Source organism: Empidonax traillii, unplaced genomic scaffold (assembly GCF_003031625.1).
Source record: "Empidonax traillii isolate 1590-97213 ecotype Southwest subspecies unplaced genomic scaffold, ASM303162v1 scaffold1345:size128070, whole genome shotgun sequence".
Lineage (NCBI taxonomy): Eukaryota > Metazoa > Chordata > Aves > Passeriformes > Tyrannidae > Empidonax > Empidonax traillii.
The window spans coordinates 6,727-26,588 of NW_020956538.1; the positions used below are offsets into that span (position 1 = coordinate 6,727).

Consider the following 19,862-nt stretch of genomic DNA (forward strand, 5'->3'; position numbering starts at 1 on the left):
ATACCTCTTTCCTTAAAAATACGAATTTATAATTGTTCACAAGGGTCAATAATACAGTTTTGAGAGTAAACAATGGATTATTTTATATTAAAAAAAGCCCTCAATAAATATCAGAATGACAAGACTGAAAATATGAAACTTTTTTATATCATTACAGCATACCTTGTCTGAGTCATGGTTTATCATTTTGACATCAAGCAAAGATTTGATGGTTTTTGTCAGTTCCTTCTCATTCATTTGTGTGCTGTCCTGAAGCTCCTTGTAACTGACAGTCTCACTGTTGTTGAAGGCAAGCAGCACTGCCATTTGGTATGTTGTGACCATGGCTACATAAGGTTTGTACAAATAGTTCATTTTTACTTCACCTGAAATGATACAACAGCATTTTAGGAAAAGTCATCTGAAGTTTAACTACTAAAGCTCCTCATACATTTCCACACATTCAATTCAAGCTTGCATTTAACACTTGAAATGGATGATGACAACGGATGTTGTGAATTCACACTTACAGAATGGGGTCTACAACAAAAACCCCCCTCTGATTAACTATGAATACTAGAACAAGGCTGTTTTAAATAACACAATGTAATTTATAATAATAATAAAAATAGAAATTCCAACTAGATTTTCATAACATTATACTGTTGTACGCTAGTCTCGTTTGTCATCTCCATGTAACATGCTGTGGTGCTCCGTTGTTAAAGCCTGATACTGAAAGCATTTGAAATAAAACATGATTTACTGACACTTACTAAAATAAACTATAATTTTATATATAACTTCTAAGATGTTAAACATGTACTCCCATATAGTAAATATAAATATTTATTTACTTGGATACTCATACACCTGATTAAAATAGTATAATAAGCGTTCTTAAAATTATTTAATATTTATCTAAGAGACATCTATAGTACAAAAACAATTCTGGGGCAATTATTATAAACTCCGCAGTTCTGTATTTAAGAACATACAACTCTAGTTTTACTTGGATTTAATAAATCACAGGTAACATATGCAAGTTTACAAAACATAAGTTTTGGAAATACCAAGTAGTAAATATTACTTTATAATGCAAAATAATCTGTTGACTTTATACGCAAAATATTGTTCTAACTCCACAGTCTGTTGCCATTTGAAAAGGACTTCTAGCAAATAACTGTCAGTTGTATAGATCACAAGTTTAGCAAAGCACTTGTTTTTACCTGTACAAAGATAATGTAACCAAGTAAGCTTCCTTCCACTAAAATGCTGACTGTAAAATAATTCAAACTGCAAAACAAAATGAACTTTGATTAGTCATATATGTAACTACTCACAATAGTTTATTATCACCCTACCATCCTAATGAAGAAATACTGGTTTTATGTTCACCCCACTGGATGCAAACATTGCAGATCAATTCATGACGGCGTTTTCCTTCGGAACATGAATGATGACTGAATCCCAACAAGGTTTACCTCTGGTAATGACAAAAACTTAAACAGATCCAAAGAACCTTTACACACAATGGGATCAAACTCTCTAAACCCCGCATAGCCAACACTGTGTACACATCAGTTTGGCTTATTCTGATTTGGTCTGGCAACTCTGATTAACACCGAAGGAAAACACAAACCCAGAAATTTTGACCTCTCTAAGAAAGGGGTGTTTCTCCACATAGCATGAATACCAGTACATGTCCAACATTCAGATAAATATACATTTACAGGAAGCTCCAGCAGTCTCAGAAAAAGGTGCTAACCAGATTGCCCTGTTATTCACATACTTTGAAGTGCAATTGCAAAATGTTTTTTTTTTCTTTCTAAATCCTGGTCAGAATCCTGAGAGAACACTCTCTCTATGGGTCAAATGATAAAATTTGACATTAAATACAGACACTGTCAGATAACTTTCAAAGACCCCTCAAAGTCATGTTCTGTTCCCTTAGGAAATTATAATTTTGAGAACTGACTCTATTTATGACTAAATTTGCTTCTTTAAACTGGCAAAACAGTGAAATTAGGCAGGCAACCCAGACTCTAAGCAGCTTCTGATACAGAAGCCTGTAACAATTTTCCAGATGAGACACAACGATAATACTCCTATTTTGAACTCAAAAAGAAGAGCAATATCTCATCAATCACCTTTTGGTGACTGAATAGATTGGAAACTGTTACATTGCTAAAAGTGCCACCTAATAGAGGGAAATATAAGCAGAATAAATAGTTCTAAAACTCAGTAGCAATATGTGAAAAAGGTTCCTCATCACAGAAACAGACATTTGCCATCATAATTTACATCACATAGTAACTTAAGGTATAAAACCTGCTTTTTAAAAATCTGTTATGTCCAATAATACAAAATTTTTATTGTGTAAACTGTACTTCACCAGTAAATACACTTTAAAAAAAGTTCAACACACACTGTACACGTAACATTTAGAACACAATAATATAATCAAAAATAACAAAACACTTCACCTCAACAAAGCAGAAATAATCACGTAAGAAAAGAATATTTGGTCAAAGTAAAACCTTTAGTGCTTCGAGAAATCATAAAATTAGCCCTAAAGAAGTTTGCACAAAGCTTTATTTTGAATAACTCCCATGATATACAGGACAAAACCCCTGTATTTGTGTCTTAATCTGGTATTATATCTTTCATACTTAATATTAGAAACAGAATCTTCTTTTCTTTAAATATTAGGAATTGGTTTTAAAGAAAGAACCAATTGGTTTAATTGTATTTATTAACATCTCCCTTAGCAATCACAAAATGTAGAAGAGAGATGTTAAAAATAAAGAAAAGCTATGCAAATACAGGAATTCAGAAAGGTGTCTGGGTGACCCTTACATATTTCCTATAGACTGAAAACAGGATATCCACGATTTCCAAATAAAACGAAGCAGCTCAGGTTTTTCTCTGATCTTTTATTTGGAGTTATTTTATATTTTCCACATGTTTACAAGAAGCCTCCTACTAACCTACCATCTGTACACTTTTTTCCAGTTCCTGAGGAATTGCAAATGTAGAAGAAGGAGCCTGAGTTAGAGGCCATGCACCAGCCTGGAAGTATTGGGAAAAAATAAAAGCATTAACATTTTCGGACATAAAGAAAAAAGTAACACTCTTAAACAGATCTGTAGTGTGCATTATGTCATAAGACAATAAATTGACCCTAGAAGTTTTACTGCTCATTTTTTACTGCTCCTTATGCACACCCCAGCAAGGCATTAATTGAAGTCAAGAGCACAAGACATTTTATATCACTAGTTTTTAGTGAGCTACTGGGTTAATTTTAAAAGGCAACACTAGGAAAATAAATTACAATAATCACAAAGCATCAGTTTCCACAAAAAGAAGCAGTTATAGTTAGAAAAATTGTTCATTTGTTATCAAAACATACAAAATAAGCACAAGTAACTCAGTAGTAATAAACATACATTAGTACCTGTAGAACATATATCTGAAAGCTAATTCCCAAATCTATAATGGTGTCCTGGTTTTTGATAAAGTTGTTGAATTTATTGTTGAGATCAGCACTAACACTCATGTCCGTATACATTCGATGGAGCTTGCTGGTAAATTCATAACCACAGGCTTGCTGTGAAGAAATGTTGTAAGAGGATTCACAGTGAAAACAGTCCTTATGGTATAAATTATGCCCACTCACTACTACAATATGAAAATCTAGTCAGAAGTGTTACATTTACAGAAAACAGTAGTTACAATAGAAAACAAACATTCTAAAATGAAATCACCAGATTTATCTTAATTTCACTCTATGCACAATGTTATCCTATAAAATTGAAAGACACACATGGTCTATGAAAGTCCTCGGTACTTTTAAAATGTTAATATGAATCACTTGAATCCATCTGATAAAAGTACCCAAAACCTTATAAAAATCTCAAATGCCTAGATGATACTTAGCCATATATCTTTCAAAAATACCAAAAACCTAGTTTTTCCTTTCAGCTATTGGAAACAGAGTTGGTGACTGCTAAGTTACCTCTGGCACCCTCTGCTGCTCCCTCTCAACACTACATATTCCTTTGTTTATTCTGTGTTAGAAGAATATTACATTACCTTTAGTTTATTTATCATGGCTTCTTCAGAATCCATAGACATAGACAAACCATGAATTAATCTTTTTGCCAGCATTCTGGCATAGAACTGCATTGAAAAAAAAAACAAACGGGTATGAGGATTTTAAGAAGCATAACCACATCCTTCAAGTATGTTTTAAATGTAATATTTTAACCTTTACTGAATATAAAAAGTTACCTTTTGGAATACATCTTTGTCATCAATGTATTTGAAAACAGTAATGAAACTTGTAAGTTTGTCTTCTACTTCATTCTCTGTCATTCCTTTCGCTGATTTCTTCAACAAGTTGTCACAGTACTTGGCCAGCTCAAATTAGAAAAAGAAAAATCAAACCCAGATCTACCTGCCAAGCTTGAGAACAAATTTATGCCAAGGTATTCCAAACTTCTACACAAAGTTCAAACATGAAATAAGTCACAGTTTACGGTCTCCCATTCTATTACAAGGCTGTATTCATGGCTAAATTGTACATTCTACATCCACAGAAAATAGTCTATATCCAAAAATAGAACCATAGCAACTTTGCACATCCACAAAACATGTGTTTAAGTTAAGCTGTTACTACTGAAATACACACCTGAAGGTGACCCAGTGACAAACTGGATATTCATGTGATGCCAATTCATTTGACAGTTATAAACAAGAATTATTACTTTCTACTTGTATCACTTACCAACTCAGGTGCTTTGCAGATCGACTTGGGCTCCCTATAGTTAACTACTGATGTCAAAGCCTACATAAGGACATAGAGCAAAGAGAAAAATTGTAAATAACTTATACCTTTTTCTTTTATGAGATTTGAAGAAATAAAAAAAAAATGCTCAAGGCAAAGACCATCTGAGACACTATAAAACTGAACTACACAAAAGGGGATCAAAAAAGAAACAACGAATAAAAAAGTTTCAATTACTGCCCTGGAAGAATTAGGCTGTTACATATGTTTAAGTTGAGAGTTAAGTAAAAGTGGAAAGAGTAGAGGAACAGAAGCTAATTAGAGTAAATGGGAGAACACATTAAGTTCTGATTAGAAACTTTGCAGAAGTATGAAGATTTTTGAATACAGCAATATTATGGTCCAAAAGTATGGATGGAAAGAGACTTAGGAATAATTGCAGATAAAGTAGATTTGAGCAGCAGCACATCAACAGTAGATTATATTGACAGCATGTATCTTGAGCTGAAAAGCATATATAGTGTGCTCATAACAGTAAAAACTACAAGTTCTTCTGGTTGTTGGATTTTTTGATAAACTAAAGAGGAAGAAAATATTGTCAAAATTTGAAGCAGTGCAGTACAAACAATATGGTGGCTAAAGAAAACCTGAATATGATAAAAAGAAAAGAGATAATATCAGTTTAGAATTGAAAAAAAGATGTTAGAATAATCAACTTTATAAACTATTACATCACATTTAAATTAGCGTTTTAAACTAACACTGAACCAAAAACACTGCGTGACCACAGTTCCTAGGAATTACAGTTCCTCTATGGAAGGAAAAGGTTGATATTATTATCAAGATGAACTGACAACCAAATCTTTTGTACAGTATGTCAGCATTGCAAAACTTGGTAATAGGTCTCTAGAATCCATGTGAGAAAGGAATGCATGACTTGAAGTAGGAAACTTTGAAGCTCGGAACACATTTTTGCAATAAAACTGGAGGCAGCAACAGTAGTTTTGATATCTACCATGAAAAATTAACAGTAGATTAATATTTTAAACATTTATTGTAAGAATGATCACTGAACAAGCAATGTATTTAACAAAACCTATCATGCTATAAGCCAAAGGTAGTTGTCAATCTTGTATTACTCCACCTTCTGGTACACGACATTAACTGCAATGGAGACAGATGTGTTTCGTACTGAATGCTAAATAATTATTTTCCCTATATCACAAATACAGATGGGTAACTACTATTGGTGCTATTATTGGTACTTTCTTCACTGTGCCTTTTCAGACTAACTTTGGCTGAAACTTAAAGTTTAGACTATGACCCTAATTACAAACTGCAATTACAATAAATACCACCAAAGAGCAATGAACCATATGTCTACATCTCATGACAGGAAATTATAGAGAGGAAAGATACTTCTAATTAATAGTTGCAATCAATATTATTACTAAACTTTATATCAATTAGAACCCTTATGTTAAAATAAGAGCAGCAAGCCTCTTTCCCTACATTTATTATTTAACTTCAACTGCAGGTCTCTCCTGCAAAAAGTTACCTATTGTGACAGTGATTGTAGTACTGTGAATTTTCAGATACTCTTTGTTTAGATTTTTCAAGTTGACTACAAAGCTACTATATAAGTAGTACTGAGAACAACATTGTGTCAGGAAGCAAATTCAAGTTCAAATGCATTTAAGAATTACCAAACCTCCCAAACCCCACAAGTTGTCTATTATCTGCACTTACATTTACACTAAATGTGCCAGCACCCTTTTTGTGTTATGAAATGTGATGGAAAGAAAGGCCTTTCTTTATGAACACTGAAGTATTAAAGCAGTTTTCTCTGTACATATCTTTCCCCCTAACACTGGCTTGTCTTTTGTTCTATTGCATTTCTAAGCTAGAAAAACTAGCTTTTTGAACGTGTTGATGCTCTGAAGAATTCTGGTGAGGCTGAAACAGGGTCCCAGATTTTGTTTTCCAATCCCTTGTTTACTGAAGTAAAAGTTACCTTGTCAAGGGCACTCATGAAGTGTTGATCACCATTCAAAACAGTGTTGATGAGTAGAACAAATTTACTATGTACTTCCAAAACTGACTCCACAAACTGAGTTGGCATCTAAAGGAGGTAAACAAAACAGACAGTAAGTTAATGAGAAAAGTAGTATTATCTACACATAAACATATCTACATTAGTTGTAGAACTTTTCCTAATAACTCTTTTATAAAAAAGTTAATACCACAGTGATTAAGTCATTGAGAGGATTGGTTCTGCATTGTTGTACTCTCCCGCAACTGTCCTAGAGAATGTTTTGGAAATAAAAAGACTAGGCTACATTTTACAGTCCTTCAATCCAACAAAGATTTGGGTCTATATTGCTCTCATGCTATCTAATTTTTCCCATCATACCCTAAAGTCCTTTATTAGCCTTTCCAAAAATCATTAATGCTAACACATAAATACAGCAATCAAGTCAAAATGCGACTCAAGTAAATAAACAGCTGCTTCTCCTACACACCGACTTCAGAGACACAAAAACTGGATGATCCTTTTGCATTTTCCTACTGAATTTCGTGCATCACATTCTGTATAGAGAGGACTGACAGGAGCAGGAGGAGCCCCTAGAGAGACACTTGGAAATTATCTAAGGTTGTGAATTGTCATCACCCTCATGGCTCTGTATTTATTTCCCTGTGCAGACACTATAAATTTGAAAGAATAAGCTCAATAAGCCTACAAATAATATGAAAGCAAAATATACTAGTAAAGACTTCAGTTCATTTTCTGTATATGCACACAGGAGTCACAGAAGAGTAAGCACTCCTGTGCAGTCAGTGAATTAGTGAATTTGTAACAGCTTTTATTTATGTGTTATTATAGACACAAACATTGGATGGCTGAAGTCACTGTCCTGAAGTGAGCACACATCTAGACAGTAAGATGTACACACAGGTACAAATATAATGTCAAATGAACACTTGCTGTTTGTGTCTGAACAGCAATGCAAGAGGAACAAAATAGGAACTGAGTAATTTAAATATATGTGAACTGAAAAAAGCTTAACATAATTTAGTAAAATAATTAAGCCAGAGTATGTTCAGAAATTACATAAAAATATGAGACTACAAAGCTATTAGTGAAAAGCATCACACTGAAATCAGGGCAGGATGTCAAGTCTTTACAAATAACATATAATTAAATTAAAAGGAATCACTGGTTCCTAATATACCAGAATAGCAAATGCCACTGACTTCAGAGAAACTCAGGAAAAAAATACATACGTAGAACAAAAGGACCTATGCCCTGACAGCATTTAACAAGCAACAATGAGAAATATCTAGCTGCAGTTGTTTCTGGTTAGATCACAACAATCAACTCCCAGGATAGATATGTGTCACACAGCTAACTGTGCTGATCAGAGCTTACAATTTATCCATCATGTTCCAAACTAATTTCATACCGACAAAATTTAAAAAAAAAACCAAACAGAATAGACTAACAGGAAAAGAGCAAACAATTCATCAAGACTGTTAATCAAATCAGCTGCCTGAGGAAACTCACATTTTCCTGAGAAAGATTGCTGGTTGCTCTAAGGCCCTCATCATGGATATGGTTTTGTAGTTCCTGAATCATATGAGGTAAACCACTTGACACAGCACGAAGCAGAGTATACATATTTGCCATGTCTGTAACAGAGATACATTTTATAGAACATGGTTAGAAACACTAAAAATTGACACAATATAGTATCATAATTTCACACAGAACTGCCTAAAACCTGAAACAAAACTGTTTTGAAAAAAAAAAATTAACATTCACCAGATCACTGACAAAATAAAAAGAGGAAAGAGTAGTGCTAATATCAGTATTTACTGAGTCCTGCCACTGTGACTAACTCACTCTTCCAAAACCGCTTCTTTAGGAGAGATTCCAAAAAGAGAGGTGGGCTAGTATGGACAAATACTATGCCAGTGGTGGCTTGAAATTTTTCTCAGATTAGAAAATAAGCAACTGCTATTTTATGATTTTTTTTTTATTCCCCCTCCCTGCTGATAAAAAACAGATCCAAGCTCTGATCAAACTTGGAAAACTCCTTGGAAACTGAACACTATTATTAGATACAATTTGAGTTTGGCTGTGAAAAAATAATTTGTTTCACATAATAGATACCATCTTCCATGCAAGAATAAGCATTCTTTCAAGGGTAAGAAGCATGTAGTCATCAGGAAGCCTTTTTTTTGGTCAGGTAGGGAATCTAATTATAAGAACATCTTCTTTAAAAAGGATTTGGGACAAGAGATCACAAAAGATTCAGGACAAATGAAAACACAAGCATAAAATACAATCAATTCTACAGGACACAGGACTTCTGTGTGTTTTTAAGCTAAGACAAGGAAAGAGATAGAGCACTGGCCAAAAGTAGGGTTGTTAACAGCAGAAAAAAGGTTTTGACTATATATTTGGAAGAATGAAAATTAATTACATGGTAAAAGAAAAACATCATTCAGGGTTGAATTGGGATTTCTAGTTAAGTAATGTTAGCTGAAAGTACTTAAGTGCACAGAAGGCCATTGAAGACAGGAAATCCCAATGCTAAATGAATAAAACAAAAACCATTTCATGTTTTTTGTGACCACAGACTTACCACTTCTTTTCTCTTGTCTGATAATATTGTGACATTCTGCATGTAGAAACTGCAAGTGATCAGCTACCATCCTCTGTTGGCATTCATGAATCACTTTGACATATGAGCTGGGATGCAAGTATTTCCGACACCGCATTTCTTCATCTTTTAATCTACCTAAAACCTGCAGACAAGTGTTTAAACTGAGAGCTGAAGAAATACTAACAACCAATATAGAACCAGAATATACAGCAGTATACGTATGTAAAATGAGACACAAGAATAAGTAAAAATTACAAAAGAACTTGTGCAGGATGTCAAAAAACTAAATTTGCTCTTTTGAATTAGGCTATTGCTGAAATAATACCATCTGCTCTGAATACTGACTAGCAGCTTTCACTAGTTCTTAAAACTTCTTTTTCCCTTCAGCTTTGTGATCAGTTTTCCCCAATTACTCTTACCACACTTCTTGCTCTTTCTGGAGCAGAAATTTTTTTTACCAGAATATCTACTATAAGAGACTATAAGAATCACTTTAGTGCTCCAAATCCATCTGCTTGAACATAAAACATCTGCTCAATAGGTACAGGAAGGAAATAGGCATCATAAAATAAGTCATATGAATGCTGACATAAAAGCACTTACATCCTGTGAATGTGAGGAGAGTCTAGGGAGAGTAGTGCAGTTGCAGACTGTTAACAACAGGCAAAATTAATCTACATTGCTTTTGGTTTAGTTTAAATATTAGCCTGTCCCTAAATTTCACCACAGGTGTGCAACCATTAGCTTATGCTTCTTGTAGTTAAAAGCAATTTCACAGCCTTCTCCTTAACTTTTCTATATTGGTAGTGTGGACATTATAGCACCAAGGACTGACTCCTAGTCTTATATTAATCTTTGTTTTCTAATCTTTGTTTTCTCAAACGAGGTATAAGAATTACAAGTTCAATTACTTGACTTTATATACCACAAAGCAAAACAAAAGCAAATCCATCTCAGAGTATGTAATTTTTAATAATGCTCCGTAACAGCTTAAAGTCTTTAACCACTATGATGCAAAAACTCCCATTTTATGCTACTCCAAACTGAAAGAAAACAAGGAAGTGAGGAAGTAATACAGATCAACTTTTTTTTTTTACTTTACATGCCGCTAATTTATTATTTATTATGATATATTTTGATGCCAACCATCCATGCCCAGCAAGGTTTGTAGATTATGTTCAGATTTGTAGATTATGTTCAGATTAACCATGTCACCAAAACGTATTGCATGAAAGCATAACAAAGAATAACTATAACTGTAGAGGAAAACATGTAAAAATGAGTAAATCAGTAAAATAATAATAGATTTTAGGTATTGTATGTGTACCAAAGAATCTCTTACCTTCTCCATGTACTGTGAGCAATTAGACTCTTGCAATAAATTTGAAGCTTCTTGTTTATAATACTCCCCTGTTTCATTCAGAAAAGGACACTCAAAAATTTCCTGATAAAACTAGAAGGGAGAATTGTTTTTTAAAAGACAAATAATGCATATACTAGATTAACATTCAAAATTAAAAACACAGAATCAGAAATATGTATCTACCTTTAGGGGGAATTTTTTCTTATACTGTTCAACATGAACAAAGGAGTTAATAACCCCATGGATTACTTTCTGGTTTGGGTCTTCTCCACAGCGATCACTGAAATAGGCAAAGTAAACATTTATGAAAATGCAGGTATCTGGTGTAACTCTTCTGACAGCTGAATGAAATAAAATTGGATGAAAACATTTTCCTGTAAACTCCTCTGCTTAAATTGGCAAAATTGAAGAAGACTTATCTTACAATAAAAAATGCACTCTTCTTTCTCTCACATATGTTTAAATTGTTGAGATAGTAATTCATAAACTATTCAAAAGCATTTACAGGTCATGAAATTTCCAAGTGTTTGCTAAGGATATAAGTATTCCAAATTGCATATTCAAACCAAGTAGTTTAAAAGACACAGGAAGTGCCATCTTAAATATGTAGCCTTTATTACATAGACTACCTTCACACTCCTGCCCTGCCAAAAAAATCCATAGTTTTTACTAGCACCACAGCAAGAAGCATGCTATTTTCTTTCTGAGTATCTACTATCTAACATGTAGATTTCAAGTGGAACAAATAACACACCAGGCACATTGTCACAATATTTAATTATACATCAGAAAAGGAAAACCTTATGTTTTCCAGTCAATTTCTTAGCTTCAAATTAGGGAGTTGAAGAAAATGTTATCTTTAGTTCCATTCAGTTGAAAACAAAAGTAATTACAGTAAGTGTTTTGCATGCTAAGAACATTACTGCTCAGTCCTTTGCAAAACTGGAAATAACAGACCCACACTCAAAACAGAGGCGACTCCCTCTTAAGACATGAAAAGTTCTAAAAAAAAAGACCACTTCTCATATGCACTTTGCAACAAAGTAAAAAAATATTCCCTAACTCCTAAGGTGTTAAGTAGAATTAAAATATGATTTACGAAAGCATATTTACACTTAACTATAAGCACTTGTAATTTCAAAGGTTTTTCTTTTTAAATATTGAAGTACACATATATGCATGTATATAGAATAAGAACTTCTACTTTACCTAGACTGCACTAGAAAGACAAAATGAGTTCTCTTTAGAAACTTTCGTTGGTATAGGAGAATAATTTACATGACAGATTAAAAAAAAAAAAAAGGTAAACCCAACAAAAATGCACTTCAAACCCAAACATTACCATATACCCATCTTGGCTGGGGTGGTGTGGGGGAGCAGTAATTTTGCTCATGTCATTTGTTTTGGTTTGTAATTGACAAAATTACTGAGGATGCCCATGAGCTGGAGAGGTTTACCAGGACAGTCGCACAAGCAGTCACCTTACTATACACACCAGACCATCTTCATTCATTCACAACACTGTTAATTATGGGAATTGCTTTCAAACACCACTGTTTTCTAGGATCTGAAAACTTAGGCCCGTGATGGGTGTAAAGAAGTAGCTCTCTAACAGATTATGAGCAGTGACAGTATGGTTTATGCAGCTTCATCACTCATTGTAAGTGAACTGAACTAACTGGTTCCATCAGGGATGGTCTGATTTTTCCACCCAGGGAACAGCAAGATTTCCTCTGGTTGTGGTAGCTGAACCAATAGAACAAATCCGAATTTAGGTACATGTAATCACGCCCTGCATCCTTGCCAACATCCCTCTGCAGGGTCTGGTTTACGATGGCGGAGGCAGCAGCACAGAATCATAGAAGGGAAAAGTGAAACACCTGCACTGGGCCTGGATGTAACTCCAGCCTGGAGGGGTCCAGGAACATGCAAAGCTGCAGGATGCATGCAGCCTGTGAACACAGTGCTATGTCATAGAGTGAAAGAAGCCACAGAACTAAGAGTTTAGCATATTCCAAAGCAGGGCTCTGGCAAGAGACAGTACAGCCCAGCTCTAACATGCAGGGTTCTGGACCTGGAAAGGTACTGGTGACGCAAACATAGGAAGCATTACTGCAACAACAGCTCCAGTTCCAGCTCCCTCCTGCTCAGCTCACAGGCCACTTCAGATGTTAGCCCAGGCAGCTGTGAGAGGGGAGGGGACAGCAGTGGTCAGATCCAAGGGATTTGAAGGACAACATATCATTAGGAAAAAGCTGTAAAAGTAGAGGAGACACACTCCACACAAGAGCTGGAAGGGAGGAAACAAGCTTTCGAAGCAGAGGTCAGATTGCAGGAAGGTGATAAATGAAAACAAGTGTAGCATGGAACAGGCTGTGCCTGCTCTGGCAGCAGCTTCAGGTTTTTATTTACACCATGGCACTCTGTTCCCAGGAATTTGTAATGCAAATGACTAGTTTCAAGAAAATTTGAGAAGTTTCAAGGATGACTTTCATGAAAGTTGTAGTAGTAAGAGCAACTACCAAACTAAAATGAAAATGGTGACCCCACCAAAGTAGAAGTCTATCAAATGTACATCTTCCTTCTTGGCAGTAGCAGGCAAGCAATAGGGATGCTTAGAGCTACATAGCAGCTGCTGCACAGTTTAAAGCAGGGATGTCACAGGATATCTGGGAGGATACCAGGGAATGATGATGTCTGGTGAGGAACATGGATAAAAACATAAAGTGCTAGACACACAAGTTCCACTAATTCAGGTGATGACAAGTTTCTTTTTTCAAAAGAAATGGAGAAAGCTACAAAACACAAGCTCAAGGAAGTCGTGCTGGCTAATATTAATTCTATATTGTTCCTGTCTTAACACTAAACTAACAGTGGAAGCCCAATATGTATTGTACAGTGCACTACTACTACAATCCCAAAGAACATTTTTGAAATTGAAGGTACAGTAATAAATATTGGATTCATTAAAAGAAGATTCCAACATTCAAAAAGAACTGCTCTGCTCTATCAAACCAAAGGTCTTTTGAGGCCAATAAACTACATAATTCACTGTCAATTAGAAGAGCCTCTTCTGAATATCTTTTTAAAAAGATAACTTCCAAAAGCTTTAATTTCAAACAAATGGCATAAATAATGTATCATCTTAGACAGGAATAGGTCCAGTTAGTTAGAAAGTGTTAGTTATCTTTAGCAGACAAGCCTCTCCTGGTTAGTCTGTACTAATCACACTGTCATTTGAGATAGCACCTGCATAATTTCCAAATTATTTCTGCTTAAGAATTTCATAGATGAATTTTCTCACAATTCAAGATCTTGTCGGCTTCCTGTTGTGTTGGAACAAAAATGCTTAAGTTGATATTCAGCTTGCCTTGTAGGAGCAGTGCTTGGGCTAGAGGGAGGGGGGAGAAAGTGTGTTATATTCAGAACTCTGTATTAACTAGTGCAGTCAGACAAGACAGGCTTACATGATTTAAGAATTCTCTGCCATTCAAGGGGGCTAACCCTGCTCCCTTTTGCTCAGTCAAGGATGTCTCTATTTCTCTTGCATTGCTTTGGTACTCATCTAATTTTTTGTTGAATTGACTCATTGTGCCAACCTGAAGAAATAACAGCTGAGATGGTTTTCTGTCGTATTAGCAGTTGAGCTGGTTCACTAAGGGACTAGATGAGCTCCAAATTCAGCACACGAAAGGTAGTAGAGCACAGCCTGCTCTTTTTTGGCATCAGTAAACTCTTAGATCAGTTTAGCTATCCTGTTTAGCTGAACCACAAGTCACTACTTGTATTTCTTTATTCTCATGTACCAAAAGAACTTTATTGTTAATTTTAATGTGTACTGTATTGCACAATCTTATAGCTTCTAAAAAAGTTGATGCGCTCAATATTTTAGTCACAAGTCTTTTTAAAATTCCAGATAAATACACTTATTTCAGGTAAATACACTTGAAAGAAAAATTTGTGGCTCTGCTCCCCTACCTTTTCCAGTACAGTAATAAACATACTTTTATATGCAGCCAGTTGAATACAGTGTTGGTTATCAACTCCACATGTCATCATATGCTCAGCAAAATCTTCTCGCTAGAAAAGTTCAACTGTCCCATCTACATAAACTTTAGTTTCTTAGAGGTGTTGTAATAAATAGAACCATGCACACACAAGTACTACTAAGAAGGTATATTACAGAGGTTTTAAGCACATACATGTATTAGTAATTTTATTAAAATGTTTAGGTAATATTATTCCCATGCATATTCTTGCATCTCTGACAGATGTAACTTATGGATATTTCTCCAAAGACCTAGTTTAATCCCTGAACTCCTGAACTCAATGCTAGAAGACATTTAACAGTTATTTGCAGTAGTGTCTTTAAAACTGCCTTTTAAAAACTGTATTGACCACTAAAATCACAGCAAAGAACAGCAACCAGCCTACATAGTTACATGCAAAGGGTGTCCTCAGAATTCCCACAGCAAACCCTAAATTTCATGATAGCAGGAAGAAAAGCTACAAGTAATTCTCTCTCATATAATTCATTAAATGATATGCAGTTCACAAAGTGGCTAAAAGAAACTTAGTATGAATAGTTAAATGCATATTTGGAGAAGCAGAATTGCATTAACTTCTTTGAGATCGCACAAAAGAATCCTTAATGAAGAAGGGGGGAAAATCCAGATCCAATCAGAAACAATGACTCGAGTTTTATTTAAAACTTTCCAAATAGTTTATTAACAAATAATGTCAAGTTGTTAGTTTCAAGCCTCCTCCAAAGCCAGCGACAGCCTTGATCTAAACACCCTTGTGAGGTCTGCAGTCAGCCTCAAGGTAAATACAAACCATTACTCTTAAGAGGCATCAGATATCTGCTGAGAAAGGTTTTTACACAGATTTCCACTCCCACCCACCAGTGAAATACACACATTAACTAAAATAAGTCTTCAGCATCCCTGTGCCTGATGTAACAGAGGAGAATTTTCTTCGCAATGAATTAGGGAATCCTCCATTAGTAAAAATAAACTATTACAGTATAAATATCATGGATAAAGCAGTATCAGCCCTGGTTACAAAAGAACTACAGTTCAACAACTGAAAGCAAATAAATACTTCCTGGCCTCAGAAATGCCATCCAAGACAGACATTATTTTGGAATAAAAAATAAAAATAAAATATTACAATTAGGTTTTTAATGCCTTATAAATAGTTTTTATCTGATCAAATGCATGTCAAAGGAACCTCAACCAGTCAAACTACCTCAGTCTCTCAGTTTACCTACACTAGCCTGGTCACCTGAGTAATCACTTAAAAAACCCCCAGTCATCAGTAACTCCAGAGATACCCTAAATTGCAGTAGAACTGTAGAAACTGATTGAACTTACAACTACAAACAAGATCTGCAGTAATTATCAACATTTCTGTTTCTGCATAAATAAAAGGGTCCTTTAGTAGTTAAGCAGAAGTTTTAAATCAAAACTTTAAAAGTCCCAAGTCATGTAGCTACCCGGGTCCTTGTCTAGAAGTTAAAAAAAAAAATATTCAGAAATAAAATAATAATTTCCCCTCAAAGTGCAAACAAATAATTATTTCCATTTCATTCAAGTAAAGCAGCAGAACTGTTAAGTGTAGGCACTCATCTGAACAACAGAAACCTAGAACTTAGTCTTCTTGGCAGATAAGCAAGAATTGTTCTGGAGCCCATGCAAAGAAACAGCTTCTCTGGCTTTGGCAAATCTTTGCCCAGGCCTGGCCCTTAAGTTTCCTGACAGCACAGATGCCATAAGCAGTCAGCATCAGGCAGTGAAAAAGGCAAGAGGCATCCTCTGGGATCTGGAGAATTACTCTAACTCCTCCCCAATCCCACTGATAAGAAGGATTGCCAAAGCTGAGATGATCACTAGCCCGAGGTTACAGGGAGTGGAATATTTTCTTTTCAGAGCCTTTTTCTACACGTGCAAGCCACAAATACGTAGCTACAATGAGAAAAGCCGAAAGACCATCATCATCATCAGGTAAGAAGTTACCTTAACAAAACAAAACATAAAGGAATCCGCCCAAAATCCACAGACTTTTCAAAGTAAAAACAGTGCAATACCCCTCACCCACACTGTGTTAATACAAAAAACAATCAAGCACTCACTTTTTTATTTCTCGGAGGAGCATCCGAATAAGGATGGCCTGCAGTGGCTCAATCATTAATTTTCTCCACATATCAAGAGCTAGCTGTCAGGACACAACACAAGATTACATCAATAAAAGTACAAAACCAACCAACCAACCAAAAAAAAAAAAACCCAGTGAAACCCAGAACAATACCAGATGACACCGTTTCCCATTCAGGATGTTAAAAATTAAATTTTTAGATAACCTGTCTCCTTTTTTAATTCTTTTGTCATTCTCCCCTCCCCAACCCCCTCTACCCTGCCTTTCCTCAATATATTAATACATTATTTTCACATTTTTCTCCCAGAACATCTGACTGCACTTGGATGAAGATCACACAGATCTGAACACAAGTAGTGTCAGACACAGAATTTCTAGTCAGGCAGTATCTAAATGCATCCTTCCTAGCCTGCACTCCTCCTGCACAGCTGATAGAACTGATTCATTCCTTGGTTCCACTCCATCAAGTGTTCTCAAATGGATATAAGGACCCTAAGCAAGTTGGTTACAAGGGCAGATTTTGAGCGTACTTATAAACAAAACATCTGCACAGTAGTAGGTAAATAACACACCTTTCCACCTGCAGCATTTGAATGTGCACAAATCACAGTATTTCGAACAATGACTGCAAAATAAGCCTCAGCTGACAAAAGGGAATGTCCCTCATATATAGGTAATAATCACAAATAAAAGACCTCCAGAAACACCTATTAGTGAGTAGTAGACTGGAAAAAAATAAACTGCAAACCTGAGTGAGGAGAGAGAATATTGCTGCTAAGAAGGCTTTGACACAGCAGGTCATTCATTAGCTTTAAAAATTAAAATATTGATCAGGTATGTCTTAACTGGAAGCAGGTACATAGATATTGAGTAGGTATCCAATCTTATCCACTCTGTGAAATAATCTTCCTTTTAATAGCAGACTAACTTGTTCTGACCAGCTATTCAGAACTCATGCTGAAAAACAGGGTACAGAAGATAAACCTGACCCAACTGCATCATAAACAGGTTAAAGAAGAGATAAAAAATTGCTTACATATCAAAAGATAATGTTTTGAAATCCAAGTTGTCCTAGGAGTGATTTTTACTGTCTTGCATTGTAGAGAGTAGTAGCAGAACAATAAGTTTCCCTAAGACAATAGGAACTCATCCAGCAGAGAACACTGAAAGAAGCCAGCTCCGAAGAGAGAGAAAAGGTGGGGGGGAAGAAAAAGGAAAAGAAGTGGCACCTTCTGTGCCTAAGAGGTGAAGAGAAACAACCTCAGGTAGATCTGTTCTGAAATGTGGTCTCTAGCATGGTCCTTCTCACATATGAGCTACCAATCTGAAGCAGATTCACGTTACTGTGGGAGACAACACTGTCAAGTTGCCTGCTGGAATTTCCTTGTCAAATAAACTACAGTCATATAAATCTGGTCAATCCAGCAACCTGATATATTAGTTCAAGACAGTTTTTCCTCCTTGAAGAGAGGAACTGATCTTACTTCAACTAGACTGACAATACAGAACGTTGCAATTTTCTCCATTTTCCAGAATCTATTTCTAGGGGAATTAAAAAACCAAAGGCACATTTTAATTACCTTCTATTCAGGGCTCCCATGGAGTCATTGAAATCTCAGGAATTTGAAAGTGGTGATAGGTGCACAACTCAGAAAAGCAGTATCCTTTACCATGCATTCATAACATAAGAGAGGAAAGAAGCAACCTCTTGCAAGCACTGGCAGACTATTTTCACCAACTGATCTCATCCTGTATGTTTCCCAGGACAACAATTACTGAATGTTTGCAACACTTATCGGGATGATGAGCTGTTGGAAGCCGTGCCCATACACTTCACATACGCACATCCAGCCTTGTGTACGTACCTATTGTTACACACCCCAGAAGAACTAAACAAGCACGTGCTTGTCTGAGGTTACTGAAAAGCTCTCAAAGTTTCATTAGCACACATGAGTGATGTTGAGGTAGAAACCTCAGTACATAGAGTACAGTTCTTCTACAAATGCTGGGCTTTACTTCTGTAACTTGGTGCTGAGACCGAAGAGAACTATGTATAAAATAAACATGTTTGCTCTTGAGTAGATAAAGGTTAGATCATCTGAGTCATCTAAAACAGGAGAAATGATAATTCCTTGCATTCTAAACAACTGAAATACTTGGACTTTAATGTTAAAGTCCCTTGTGCAATCAAGAAAATAAAAAATAGAATCCTACAGGAACTATCATTAAAGAGAAAATACTTTCCAAAGACTTGATAAACTTGGTGAGTGTCTTGTAGGTCAAGAAACGTGAACTGGAGCAACGAATTCACCAAAATCAATGCTGCAATTTAATATAAGAGTGTAGGACTCAAGTCTCCATTGTTTTTCAGGACAAACCAGGACATACCAGTCATGAACATAGATTAATTTTAGAGCCTCAAACCCAAAATTTACCTCCCACTATTGCACATTACAAAGACAGTATTTATTAAAGAGAAATGGAAGGAGTCTTGGGAAGTGAGGTAATGAAAAACTCATTAGTAGAATTTCAGACATTGTCATCTGAACACCTTGATCACAAGCCAAAAGGCTGCCAGCTACATCTTAAGAATCTTGACCCTCCCCATATCCTGCCCAAAAGATGAGCTAGGAATGTATCCTCCTTGGAACAATGGCTGGGAAGCTTGAAGAAGAGTGTGTGTCACTGCCCTTCCATCCCACTCAGGATTGCACAAAGATGAAAAAAAATGAGTACTCAAAAAAGCCAGGTTTATCGAGTCTGCTGTCTGCTCTTCTTTGGTAAACATTAACTATGGCAGAAAGCTATGGACAAAAGTTGCCACTACCATCCTTTGGGCAATACCTCAGAAAAGAGCAGCACTCAAATGGGGAGAATTCATTAATACATCAGCATCATCCAAAAACAA

General features: G+C 35.6%; 1 protein-coding gene across 3 annotated transcripts in view; it reads right to left on the bottom strand.

Moving 5' to 3' along the window:
• The window catches only part of CUL2 (cullin 2), a 39,148-nt gene that overhangs the window by 3,958 nt on the left and 15,328 nt on the right, over positions 1-19,862 (bottom strand). For 2 of the 3 annotated variants that reach the window (XM_027906719.1, XM_027906720.1), the window contains exons 6-19: positions 16,932-17,014; positions 14,103-14,189; positions 10,982-11,078; positions 10,778-10,888; positions 9,415-9,577; positions 8,331-8,455; positions 6,780-6,887; positions 4,766-4,825; positions 4,270-4,398; positions 4,072-4,158; positions 3,434-3,586; positions 2,971-3,048; positions 1,206-1,272; positions 163-365 (exon numbers count right to left, since the gene is read on the bottom strand). In XM_027906719.1, coding sequence (XP_027762520.1) covers positions 163-365; positions 1,206-1,272; positions 2,971-3,048; positions 3,434-3,586; positions 4,072-4,158; positions 4,270-4,398; positions 4,766-4,825; positions 6,780-6,887; positions 8,331-8,455; positions 9,415-9,577; positions 10,778-10,888; positions 10,982-11,078; positions 14,103-14,189; positions 16,932-17,014 — 1,551 coding nt within the window. The remainder of the gene's footprint in view (positions 1-162; positions 366-1,205; positions 1,273-2,970; positions 3,049-3,433; positions 3,587-4,071; positions 4,159-4,269; positions 4,399-4,765; positions 4,826-6,779; positions 6,888-8,330; positions 8,456-9,414; positions 9,578-10,777; positions 10,889-10,981; positions 11,079-14,102; positions 14,190-16,931; positions 17,015-19,862) is intronic. The other variant, XM_027906721.1, reaches the window with a different exon arrangement.